This window comes from Nannobrachium achirus, assembly GCF_963921795.1.
Source record: "Nannobrachium achirus genome assembly, chromosome: 16".
Classification (NCBI taxonomy): domain Eukaryota; kingdom Metazoa; phylum Chordata; class Actinopteri; order Myctophiformes; family Myctophidae; genus Nannobrachium; species Nannobrachium achirus.
Window position 1 is genome coordinate 60,495,314 of NC_137823.1, and position 12,966 is coordinate 60,508,279.

Sequence of the window (12,966 nt, forward strand, 5' to 3'; positions counted from 1 at the left end):
ACACATGATGTAACAACAGTAACAGCAGTCTGCTGTGATGAGACAGTATCTAGGCTACCATATTTATTTTAATTTTTTTGTCTTGCACGCGGCCACCTGCCAAGCACGAGTCTGCCCCTTCCAAGAACCTGATATAGTACTGCTCTGTACCCCATGACTTTCTGGATACTTTTATGTTTTATGTTTACCCGGGCCTGTTTGACTCTTTATACAATGTATTATTTACACTTAAAGGAGTAGTTCACCCCCAAAATGACTTTTTTTTCTATTGATTAGTCACGCCATGGAGACTAGAGTTCAATAATATTTTTTAGTTTTTTTCGGATGGGGACCCAAATGCATTTGGGTCCCCATCCGGAATCAATGGGGGTAAATTTACTATAATCAAATTTTTGTCTTAGGAATGCGATGAATACAAAAAGATATTATTGAACTCAAGTCTCCTTGGCGTGGTTAATCATTAGAAACATTTTCATTTTGGGGGTGAACTACTCCTTTAAATGTATCCAGACAACTGGTAGGCGGAGATATCTGATCATCTGGCTACTATATTATTTGTAGATCTGCTATTTTCACTAGTTTGCGTCTCGGCCCAGGCAAACGTCTTTTGGGTCTTTACCTGAAAAGTTTGGGAACCACTGATCTAACAAACCTGTGTGTGTGTGTGTGTGTGTGTGTGCGTGCGTGTGTGTGTGTGCGTGTGGTCCAGCAGAGTACCTGCGCAGCATCTCCCTCCCGGTCCCCGTGGTGGTGGAGGACACCAGCAGCAGCAGTGAGTACGGCTCCGTCTCCCCTGACAACGAGCTCAACACCAACCCCTTCGTCTTCAAGCCCAGCACCAAGTGTTACAGCGAGAGGGACGTCAAGGGACCGCGCACGCTCTTCCTCAGGTATGTGTGACCAGACCCGTAGAAAGAGAGACTTCTGACACTTACGTCGACCTCTCATTGTAAGCGTGGAAAGCGGACGTGACGTGACGTCACCATTTAGTGTACTGGAGTCTGGTGATATTCCTGCTGCTCTTCAGCCTCGTCCAACTCCATTATAACCGAGGCATTTTCACTCGCTGGTAAGTAGACTAAATCACGTCTTTTCCTCATTTTAACGCATTCACTGCAATCACTGGCCTCTCCTAGTTAATTTAAGTCCATTTTAAAGTCAATAAAGCAAATAATTTAAAAGTCAATAAAGTCACATTTCTTACATTAAACATTAACAAGAGCCGATTATGTGAAATAATAATGTTGCCTACCTTGGAGAGACCCGTGTATGCGTTAAAAGGGTGAAAAAGACATGATTTAGTCTACTTAAGAGCGAGTGAAATACAGTGGAGGTGGACGGGGCTGAAGAGCTGTAGGAATGTCACCAGGCTCCAGCGACGACACTTACGTTATGCGGCGAGATCAAAGCCTGACGCTACTCTCCTCCCCTGTAATACTCTGTGTGTGACCAAAAGTTTTTACATTTTGTCATGGAAACTCTTAAGCTCCAAACCTGAAGCTATTTATTTTATTCTAGTCGCTTCTATCGCTTCACGTTGGTCGCGCAGGTCCGCATTGGTAAAAAATCATGTCCCGTTGGAATCAAGGCGAAACACCTGGAAAAAAGGGATTCCCAACAACATACATGAAAAACATTTCCGTGTCTCTGGAGAACATCAACGCTGATTGGCTGTCACAACATGATGGGTGGAGTGGGGGCTGAAGCGAAGGTCGCTTCAGTTGGATTTTTCCAAGTGGGGCGAAGATACCGAAGCAACCGTTGGCATCATTCGCACCGCACCCGTTCGCATGTCCCCACACGCTGAAATCAAAATAGCTAAAACAATAGAAAGAAGTAAATGAAAACATTTTAACACTCATCTTTTATTTTCTCTAATACAAATTAAAATATGAACCCTTGTTGTAAAACAAACAAAGTCACCCAAAGTCATTTATACTTTTTAAAATGATGAAGCAGTGTAATGTCCTATTTTTATACATATATTTTTTTATAATTGGATTGATCACATTTTCCTTTCCTTCAATCAGAGGAATCTGCATTAGAAACATCAGTAAATACTGACTGATCTGCAGATCTGAGTTCAGAGGTTGTGTTGTGTCTCCACCCAGCATTCCAGTGGAGAACTTCGAGGACCACAGCGCCCCTCCATCTCCTGATGAGAAGGACAACGGCTTCTTCATGCTGAGGAAGGACAGCGAGAGGAGAGCCACCCTGCACCACATCCTGACGGAGGACCGGGACAAGGTGGTGGCCAACCTGATGGAGGCGCTCACACAGGTCAGACTGATTCATATACTGTGTTTCTCAAACTTGCAAATGTCAAGGTCTCCCCTTAAAGGACAACTTTGTTTTTTTACAACAAGGGTTCATATTTTAGATTGCAATTAGAGAAAAGAAAAGATGAGTGTTAACATTTGTCCCAAGATGCACCACAATATTTTATGGTCAGGGCTAGTAGTGTTATTGTAAAGAAATCACCGGCTTATTGTGTCTAAAAATACATATTTAGCCACTTGCACACATGCCCCCAACCACCGAAATCAAAGACATTGAAATCGCTAAAACTATTGAAAGAAGTGAATGAAAACATTTTAACACTCATCTTTTCTTTCCTCTAATTACTATGGTGAAAGAAATGCAAATGCCCCCCCTTTCCATGCCATATGATCTGAAGGCAGCAAGATCATTTCCTTGTCCAAACTCTCCTGAACTAGAATGCAGCATCTTATGTTGAAAGAATAAGAATTAGCACTCACTGTGTAGAAATCCATGCCATAGTTCAGTGTGGTATCACGCACCGAAAATAACCGACCTCCGAGCTCACAACGCGTCGCAGCGCGACGCGTTGTGAGCTTGGAGGTCTGCAATTTTCGGATATTTTCACCAAAAGTGCCCTTTTTAGAAATGTCATCCCCTGCCTCTCTAACATTCTCCTGCTCCTTTCCTTCTCATCTCCACCAACCATCCCTCCCCTCCACCCTCTACTGTCCCTCTGTCTGTCTGTCCGTCCATCCGTCTGATGGTCCGTCCGTCCTGCCCCCCCAGGGCTCTGAGGAGACCAGACTGCGCCATCAGCACATCTCCACCCTGGTGCTGAGCCTGGGTGACTTTGTACGCATGGCGGACAGGAAGATCATCGCCAGCACCCTGTCGCAACTCAAGCTGGAGCTGGACTTCGACAGCACGGCCATCAGCCAGATCCAAGTGGTGCTGTTCAGCTTCCAGGACGCCGTGAGTTCAATACCCACACAGTACACAAGTCGACTACTCCAGGGAAAGTTGAAAAAGAAAAAGAAAATAATAGAAAATCCTTCTTATTTCTTTTTTCTATCATTATTTTTGCTCCATGTGTGTGTGTGTGTGTGGGTGTACGGCATTCAAACAGTAGGATTGCTTATTGTCAAGGACACAATGATTCTCTCTCTTTTCCAACTGTGTTTTTTCAATGAAATGAGATGGAACTGTTGGATCCAATATTATATAGGAAACAGGATTATTATTATTCAATGATGCTGGTTTCAGTGGAATCTATCATAAAAACAAAAGCCTTACTAACTCATCCACTACATTGGACGAGTTTGACGAGCTATAGTTATGGGTCCACTCTGCTTATGACGAATATGACGAGCTATCAATTAGCTTTAATAACTATAAAACAAAAAAGTATGATCGCCGATTCGCCGTCCGTAGCGCTCTGTGGACCCGCCCTATTCACAAAAAACGGATCTGGATGTTCCAGAACGGAAATGGGGGGGCGGGACAACGACGCCTGTATCCTGTCTGCCGAAATGTCATCCGGTTTAATGTTGTGCAACACCAGCGTGGCGCTCCGTCGGTTTCGCTTTGAGCGATGGAAGGCTGTAGTGCTTTGTTGCTTACCCTGCCTGGATCGTATTGTGAATGCAATCGGTGAACCATCGCGCAATGGATTCGCGCGTGCGCCCACGTTAAAGGTAGGCAAAATCCTGGCGGTGTGGACCCTCAGAAGGGTCTTAAAAATAGCGGTGGGTGAGTTAATGGAGAAAGGATGCTTTAGGGTTAGGCTATTCTATGAAGTCCAGAGGTAAGTCATTTTCGGGTTTGATGACGTCATCAAACGATAAAGTCGACTTTAACTCAACTTTTTACTGAGGCGAGTCTACTTGCAAAAATTACAAGTCGTTAATGCCCTACCACACACAGCACGTTATACATCGAGAACCTCGACAGTTGACACAGTACAAGTTCATTTAATTCTGAGTGTGTACACAATGTAAATTGTTGTACATTCTTTTGGGTATTTGATTGCTGTTGGCTTTTGCCTATTCCCGCATTCGCCAAAACTACTCTACTATATTAACACATATGGTGCCAACCCCGAGTTTCCCGAGTTTGTATTGGTACTACCGCTGTGCCAACCCCGAGTTTCCCGAGTTTGGGCCGTTTTTGAAAAAAAAAAAAATTCAAAAATTTTTTTTGGACCTCCAGAAATGTATTAGGCATGATCGCGATCGCGAAATTGCATGTTTAACCCCCATACCAACTCATTCTTTCAAACATGGCAGCCATGTTTGTTTACATCTGAAGAAAACATAATGGCTGATAAATCATGAATGCCTGAACGGATTTCCAAGCGGATTTTTTTGTTTGAAAGCTGTGAACAGCATCTACACACGTGGTGCATCATCTAGGCATGGGCGTGCACTTTTTACACAATTGCACAATTACATGGAAGTCTATGGTAACCATGGCAACGCGAGACATTGAAGAGAAAAAATCATTGCAACATAAGTGTTAATTAAGATTATTTTTACTGTATTGGTTTTAAAATGATTGGTTGCAGTAAGTGTGAATGTGCAAACCATTTCTTTATTTATACGCACAGGTGGAATCTAGTTATTTCCTTACGCATTGCCCTGTTAAGGCACAATGTTTGTGAGTTCCTGCAGGCCATCTAACCACTGTTTGATGACAAGAGGTGACTGTGGCTGTTGCATAATTCATGGAGCCTGCGTTGCAAAACCTTGAGTTGTAATTTGAATATGTATTCCTCTCAGAGTTCAATTACCAGTTAGCACTCTGTTGCAGTGCGAAAACTCGGAAGAATTATTGAAGTCATACTGTATGCCAGGGGTCTTCAACAGGGGGTCCGGGACCCCTAGGGGGTCCTCAGAGTTACTATAGGGGGTCCTCCAAATCTTTGAGTGATAGAATTTTTTTTTCTCCTTTTTCATATTAACCACTTGAACCCTAGTGTCCAAATTCTGAGAACTTTACACCAAAAAATAGCAGATCTACAAGCTCACAACGCCTCGCAGCGTGAGGCGTTGTGAGCTTGTAGATCGGCTATTTTTGGCAAAGAGGTTTGGTGTAGAGGGGGAAAAGAGCAGACTAAGTACAGAGTGAAAGCTCAAGTTTATTAAGTATTGACGGTTCAAGTGGTTAAATATCTGAAAACACAAATTGACATGAATCCGAAATAAACTGATGATTGTGCTGTCAAACGGTGAAACCATACGGAATCTATGAAAAGGTTGTGGGGGTCCCTGCTTCATCTATCTCTCAGCTAAGGGGTCCCTGGCCTGAAAACATTGAAGACCCCTGCTGCTGTATGCTATGTTCTGTCAACCAGAACCACAGCAGGCTTTCTTGCTGCTTTTAAGTACAAATACCAGACAGATCCATCAGGGTTAATTGCACATTGCGTAAACAGGTCATAAAAGCTATGCTTGCATGAAACGACACTGGAGCAAGTGGCTGTTGTTGTTTCCTGAGAGAGAGGTGTTGCATAACCCGCTTCAAAGGGCAGCAAACAATGCCTCCTGCTGGAGTTACATGAGATGAAATCATAAAGAGGAAGAGAACCAACAGCTTTTGAGTGTAGTTCTAGTCGGGGGCGTTAATGATATTTCGTGCTAATCAGTCTAAAAGTGCAACATTTTGCACAGATGTAGCTCAGGGCATGCTCTAATGATTTATCTAGGGCGCCCGAGTCGGCGACCTTCGGGGTCGCCACAGCTTCAGAAAACACCCACAAAACTCTGAAAAGTGATGACTCATCACTTTTCATCACTAAACCATCGTTTTCTGGGGCCATTTGTAGCCTCCTGCTGGAGTTACATGAGATGAAATCATAAAGAGGAAGAGAATCAACAGCTTTAGAGCGATGTGTATGTCGTTCAGAGGTGTGTGATGGTATCCCACATATACAGTACATGTCGCATGAAATAAAACGAAACTAAAATAGAACTCACATCTTGCTTAATGCGATCATCTTTCTCACATTATTACACTGTTGGCACACTAGGAGCAGCCATTAATTACGCCTATTTCATACTTGGTTGTGTATCGTGTCACGCGCCCAAAAATAGACAATCTACAAGAAGTATAAATCACGCTTGAGGTGCCTGGGGTGTGAAAGATCCAAGTACAGTACATACAGGGTGCTTTTCCATTGGCAAAGAACCGGTTCTGGTTCTTTCTCCCGCCTATGGGATGAACTAGAGGTGAGCTTTTCCACCGAGAACCGGAGTTGGTTCTGAACCGTAAAAGTTGGTTCTGAACGGGAACCACAACGTCCTTAGTTCCTCTGGTTCAATCTGGTTCAATCTGGTGGAATCGCAAGCCGGTTCGCCGCCGGTTCGCAAGAACCAACCAAGGTTCCAAGAATGTTGAACAGCACTGGTTCTTGAACCAAGGTTCTTTTGGCGGAAAAGGACCCACAGTGTTATCATTTTAGCCTTAAGTCTGACTGTACCTCCCTGCTGTTTACATTTCTGACTAATCAAGTATTCAATCAATCAATCAATCAATCAATCACAAATGATTATACTTCAAGCTTCTCAACAGTGTGCATAACAATGAAATAAACTAAAGGGGTCAGATAGTTTAAGTAGTCTACTTAATTCACTCTGACTGAAGCAGAGATAAAACATCCTCACCAGCCATTGTACAACATGTGCCCTCCTTCATAAGCCCTTCATCATCAATGCTCTGTCTCTGCCTCTGTGTTTCCTACCCTCTCCAGGTGAACAAAGTCCTGAGGAACCACAACATCAAGCCTCACTGGATGTTCGCCCTGGACAACATCATCCGTAAGGCCGTGCAGACGGCCATCACCATCCTGGTGCCAGGTAGACTATACCTGTCCTAATGATTTACACACAGTCCACTGCAAATAGTCTGAGCGTTTCAGGCAAAAATCGTACAAAAATAGTACAATAATACAAAAAATAAATATGCTTTAAGTAACACGTGAGGGGTCAAACAAGGGTTTTTTCGGGATTCTGAATCCAATGCAAGCATTTGTTTTGCACAAAAAAACATTCCTATCTGAAAAAACAGCACTGACAAAACTGTGAAAAGTGATGACTCATCACTAAACCATCACTAAAGCGTAGTTTTATGGGGACCGTTTTTAGCCCAAGGAATGTTTTTCGTGCAAAACGAATGCTTGCATTCGATTCAGGATTCTGCTGGGTTTATAGCGCGTGTATCAAAACAGCAACGCAGTATCGCCAGTGGAAGCTTGTGATTGGCTGAACCGGAGGTAGGGAGCGCCCCGTTGTGTTCGCCTGGACTGTGCAGAGGTGACGAAATTCGGGGGGATGAAGATTTACTATTCTGTCCATAACGGCAGACGGCATATAAGCCGGTAACGGCGCAGGCTGAGTCGGCGCAGGCTGAGTCGGCTCATGCGACCGTCGCAGACTCGCAACGCTCGACTATGCGATGTTTCATAACATATATAATCATAAACATCATAAGGTCAAGTATTATACTTAATAATTGGGACTAATTAAGAACCATTATCATAGTTATAATAGGCCTACATTTACAGTAGTTTAGGCATTTTGGTTTGATAAGGTTGTGGGCAGAACATTGACCGCCGAAAACAAGCGCTCCCCCCTTGTTCCATTGTCGAAACCGCGTTGCTGTTTTGATTCACGCGTTTATAACATTCCTATATGTTTTAATGGGTTCATAACATTCCTGTGTGTGTGTGTGTGTGTGTGTGTGTGTGTGTGTGTGTGTGTGTGTGTGTGTGTGTGTGTGTGTGTGTGTGTGTGTGTGTGTGTGTGTGTGTGTGTGTGTGTGTGTGTGTGTGTGTGTGTGTGTGTGTGTGTGTGTGTGTTCAGAACTGCGGCCCCATTTCAGCCTGGCGTCGGAGAGCGACGCGGCCGAGCAGGAGTACGTGGAGGACGACGACGACGACAGCGGCGACCTGCGGGGGACCTCGGCCCACCAGAGCCGAGCCACGCCCGCCGCCGTGCACGACGACACGGTGGTGACGTCGGGCGTGAGCACGCTCAGCTCCACGGTGTCACACGAGTCGCACGTGGCGACGCAGCGCTCCGTCAGCATGGAGCTGGGCCGCATGAAGCTGGAGACCAACAGGTTAATGGGCGTCGCTTATTGTTATTTACCGGTGGTGTTTAGTTTACTACCTGCTCACAGTGGCGTCAGTTCAGAAAAAGCTAAGGTATGGCAACACGACTGGTGTCTTGTACGCGCGCAAAGCACCAGTCATGTTGCCATACCTTAAGAAGTACATTCTATTTCCCCCCGTTTCTACGGTTTGTTGGGCTGGATATGGCAGCCTGGAACGGTTGTTCAAGTGCTGCTAAACTTGGCATGTTAGTAAACGTGCCACAATACCCTGTTAAAGTGACCATTTTGTAAAATGTTGTAGTTATTTTACTGTAATTTAACAACATAATACAGATAGACAAAGAGACATTCATGGATTTATATTTAAAGGTAACTTTTATTTCCCCCCCCCCTGGACCCAGGGTATGGCAGCTGCATACCCAATTGACGCCCCTGCTTGCTCACATCTCGATTAGCAAGCATTAACTTAACTTAAAGGAGTAGTTCACCCCCAAAATGACTTCTTTTTTTCTATTGATTACTCATGCCATAGAGACTTGCGTTCAATAATATTTTTTTGTATTTGTGGCATTCCCTGGGTGATCAGACTGCTGGAACAGCTGCTGGAGCGGGAGAGAGAATACCAGGCCATCTTACAGCAGGTCCTGGAGGAGAGAGAACAGCAGATCAAACTACTGAGGCTGCGCTCGGAGCCCACAGGTCTGTGCTCTCATCTCACACCATTTTCACAAAGAAATGGCCTCTAAAATATATTAACATACTGTGATACATATTGCGATATATTGCGATATTCAACAGAATTGACATATTTTTTTGTAGAGCTGAACATGTACCACCTGGGTAGTCTAATAATATGCATGTATATCACATTATATTGATAACTCAATGGACAAATTGAGTCAAAACCATTTATATTTAATTAAAACTTTCCATTTTCATTTATTGAATAGCAGCGGAGAGTCAGGATTGGACTACCGGACTACCATTGGTTTCAATGCTCCAAAAGTACCGTATTTTCCGGACTATAAGGCGCACCGGACTATAAGGCGCACTGTAGTTTTTTGAGAAAATTAAAGGCTTTTAAGTGCGCCTTATAGTCCGGAAAATACGGGTATTGCGATATTACAGCCTGAAGTATTGGGAGATCAAATACAATATCGCGATATATTGCCATATCAATCATATTGCCCATCCCTAATGACAAGGAGACCTACAGATTTCAGTTAATTTAATAACAGAAACTCAGTTTTAAAACAAATCAATGAATCAGCACCAAAGTGACATTTTTTTGTTTTATAATTGACTAAATAGGTTTGTCTGATTAGTTAATATCATATACTTATATTTAGAAGAACTGCTCCATCCCTACAGCAAATCCCACAGAACAAGTTGCTAATATAATAACCTTGATTCATTGTGCTGAAATGCACCCCACTTTGCTGTTGTTCTTTGCCAGGCCTTATATTAGTTTTTCATGTCGTTAGCATTCAAATGACTTGGATTTCACACAGCAGTCCCAAGGGCTGCGCTTCTGCATATCAGTGTTGGCAAACACTTCAAATAATGAAAATAAATGGCAAGCTTTCGTGCAACACAAAAAGTATCTGTGGATTCAGTGTGCTTGTGTTCTGGGGTGTCGCACCAAATTCTGGGCTCTGGGTACAAGGATTCACTGCGGGCCCCCATTTATGTTCTTCATAGGGGGAGGGGGTTTAACCCATTTAGACTGGGAACCCGTTATTTTGTGCTTAAACTCTTGAAAAATAGCAGATATACAAGCTGCGAGCTTGTAGATCTGCTATTTTTGAAAATCGTGAAAATCTTTGAATATTTCAAATCCTTCTAATGTTTTTTGAAAAACCTATGTTTCTATGTCAGTGGTGCTCAAAATCTTTCATGTGAAGGACTCCCAAAATGATATGTATTTGGCTACAGACCCCCATCTCAAAATATTTAGTTCCAGGGACCCCCCAGCAGCAAAATTTGGGTTACAAAGGTTCGCTTAAAAAATACATATATTCAAAGATTTGCACACATTTTCACGACTTTTCAAAAATAGCAGATCTACAAGCTCGCAGCGCGGCACTCGGTGCCACGCTGCGAGCTTGTAGATCTGCTATTTTTCAATAGCTAAATTATAGAATAATGAAGGCCCCTCCAACACCTTGGGCCCTGGTGACTCAGTCCCACTTTCCCCCCCTTGTGACGCCCCTGGGTGTGCTTGTGTTCTGGCAGACACACCGACCTCATCCACCTCATCCCTCCATCCAGCTGGTCAGAGGAGCGAAGCCACAGAGACGCAGGAGGACCCAGAACTGACCAGATGGCTGAGGCTCCACGGGGCCGACCAGGACTCTATAGACAGAGTAGGTCCCTTCTCTCGCCCTTCACTGGACACTTTTAGCTAGAGATGCTCCCATTTAGATTTTTGGGGCCGATACCGATAGATAGAAATTCTTCTATTTATTGTGTTACTGTAGCAGCATTTATATATTTAATGATTCTTCTTACAAAACATTGGCATTGTATATTAAATATAAACATTAGGAGATTGCAGGCTGAGGTCCTTTAGTATCCAATTCAACTTGTAGGAGTTGAAGCTGAGGTTACATTCAGTCCCACATATACTGTAAATATTGTGAAAATAACCGATCTAGCTTGTAGATCGGCAAAGCCGATAGAGGCAAAGCCGATACCGATCAAAGCCGATAGAGTCAAAGCCGATAGAGGCAAAGCCGATACCGATCAAAGCTAAAAAGATAGAGGCATTATCGGCCAATTGCGATCACTCACCGATCAATCGGCACATCTCTAGTTTTAGCCATCATGCTAGTCTTCCAGTGTTCTGTACCTCCATGGACCCCTTGCCGCAGTGGCCCCTTAAAAGGAGTCGTATCTATGGGTTAATAAAGCATGCCAGCCCTCCTATGGTGCCTCCATCTGCACTGTGCTAAATGTCATTTGCTGTGTCAACAAGCCCACACCCCAATAATCCCTGAAACACCAAAACCAACAAATGATGCTAAAGACTCACTGAGTTCAGGTGATGTTTATTCAGCAAGCATACTATATTGGTTATTTTCTGTGAAGATGGTTAGCTCAACAGGCGTGGAGGGATTGAGTGTGCATTGCTACATACTATATGCTAATATGGCACACAAGCATGTGCATTTCACAAAGATAGAAGGTGGCCTTGGCTCTTCTAGGCCTGTTTGTAGTAGAGATGTGCTGGAGAAACAGGATGTTTTCTTTGCATGATGGCTGTGCTGAAACCCATAAGCTTCAGCACTGCCTGCCAACAAGGGCTTGTGCTTTCCTCTGTTCCTGTTAACAGTGTATAGATTCTCTGATGACCTTTTAGTCAGGAATTATGAAAGAATGTGTTGCAAACTGCAAGACATTACTTGTAACTAGGGATGGAGCTTGATTCAAGGGCCCGATACAAACTCAATAACAAATATATTGAGTACCCGGCCGGTATCAATAAGCTTTGGGGTTATCAAGCTTGTTATCGAGCATAGCGGCCCATGATGTCATGTTTAAACAATCAAGACAAGAGGCGATCAAGAAATGATTACAGTACTATTCATAATATAAAGCCATTTAACACTTATTGCACACTAATGAATGATTGTTTTAATGATATTTAATGATAATATTTGTTACTTTTGTCAATTGTCATCTTCATAGATGGTGGTCAGCACCAAACTCACAGCCACAACAACTGGCCAATAAAAAAACATACCAGTTCTGCTCAGAATTTGTTGTCTCACATCTTTCCAAGAAATATTATAAAACTCTCAATAGTGGACGTGATAAAAGCCCGGCTCAATAAGCAGGATCGATAAGGTGCTCATTATCAATAAACAATAACGAGCTGCATCCCTACCCTGGGAGAATGGCTTCTGTCTGTGCCATCAGTTGGATGCAGGCTAAAACATATTGTTTTACTAATGTTAAAATATGGCTGTACCACCATCTACTGGCCACAAGGGGTATTGTACCTTGTACTGAGTTCTCTTGTCTTCCAATTGTGTTTGTGTAGATCGTGATGGAACAGTACACGTTGGACGACATCCTCCACTATGTGACAAGAGATGATCTGAAGACGTTAAGATTAAGGTATGTTTTGCTCGTTAAAATAATCTGCTATAAAAATATGCAAAGCTGATCATCAGTAGCCAATTTTATTTTGTTTTCTGGGTTGTTTAAATGTTGTTTAACTGCTCTAATATACTTGATATAGAGCAGATAAAGCTGCTATTGAGCTTGTAACACAATTCTAAGTCAAATCAAAATGTTGTGATGTTAGAATGTTTGTATTTACAGATATACCCTTTTACATAATGCCGTGGTTGAAATTCTAGCGTATTGTATAAAATACATAACAATTCTCAGACTCTGCTGAAAACTGTATACATTGTAAAATGTCACTAGCAGGGGTGTCACACCACATTCTGGGCCCCGGGTACAAGGATTCACTGGATTATTTTGTGCTTTAACTATCGAAAAATAGCAGATATACAAGCTCACAGCGCTGCACCGAGTGGGGTCGCGCTGCAAGCTTGTAGATCTGCTATTTTTTAAAAATCG

The 12,966-nt window shown here is 43.1% G+C and overlaps 1 protein-coding gene across 1 annotated transcript in view; it reads left to right on the forward strand.

Moving 5' to 3' along the window:
* Nucleotides 1-12,966, forward strand: part of map3k5 (mitogen-activated protein kinase kinase kinase 5) — a 130,259-nt gene that overhangs the window by 114,971 nt on the left and 2,322 nt on the right. Inside the window, exons 22-29 of the mRNA XM_080744033.1 lie at nucleotides 710-890; nucleotides 2,112-2,280; nucleotides 3,049-3,234; nucleotides 7,010-7,115; nucleotides 8,121-8,379; nucleotides 8,960-9,072; nucleotides 10,609-10,739; nucleotides 12,419-12,495. Coding sequence (XP_080600159.1) covers nucleotides 710-890; nucleotides 2,112-2,280; nucleotides 3,049-3,234; nucleotides 7,010-7,115; nucleotides 8,121-8,379; nucleotides 8,960-9,072; nucleotides 10,609-10,739; nucleotides 12,419-12,495 — 1,222 coding nt within the window. The remainder of the gene's footprint in view (nucleotides 1-709; nucleotides 891-2,111; nucleotides 2,281-3,048; nucleotides 3,235-7,009; nucleotides 7,116-8,120; nucleotides 8,380-8,959; nucleotides 9,073-10,608; nucleotides 10,740-12,418; nucleotides 12,496-12,966) is intronic.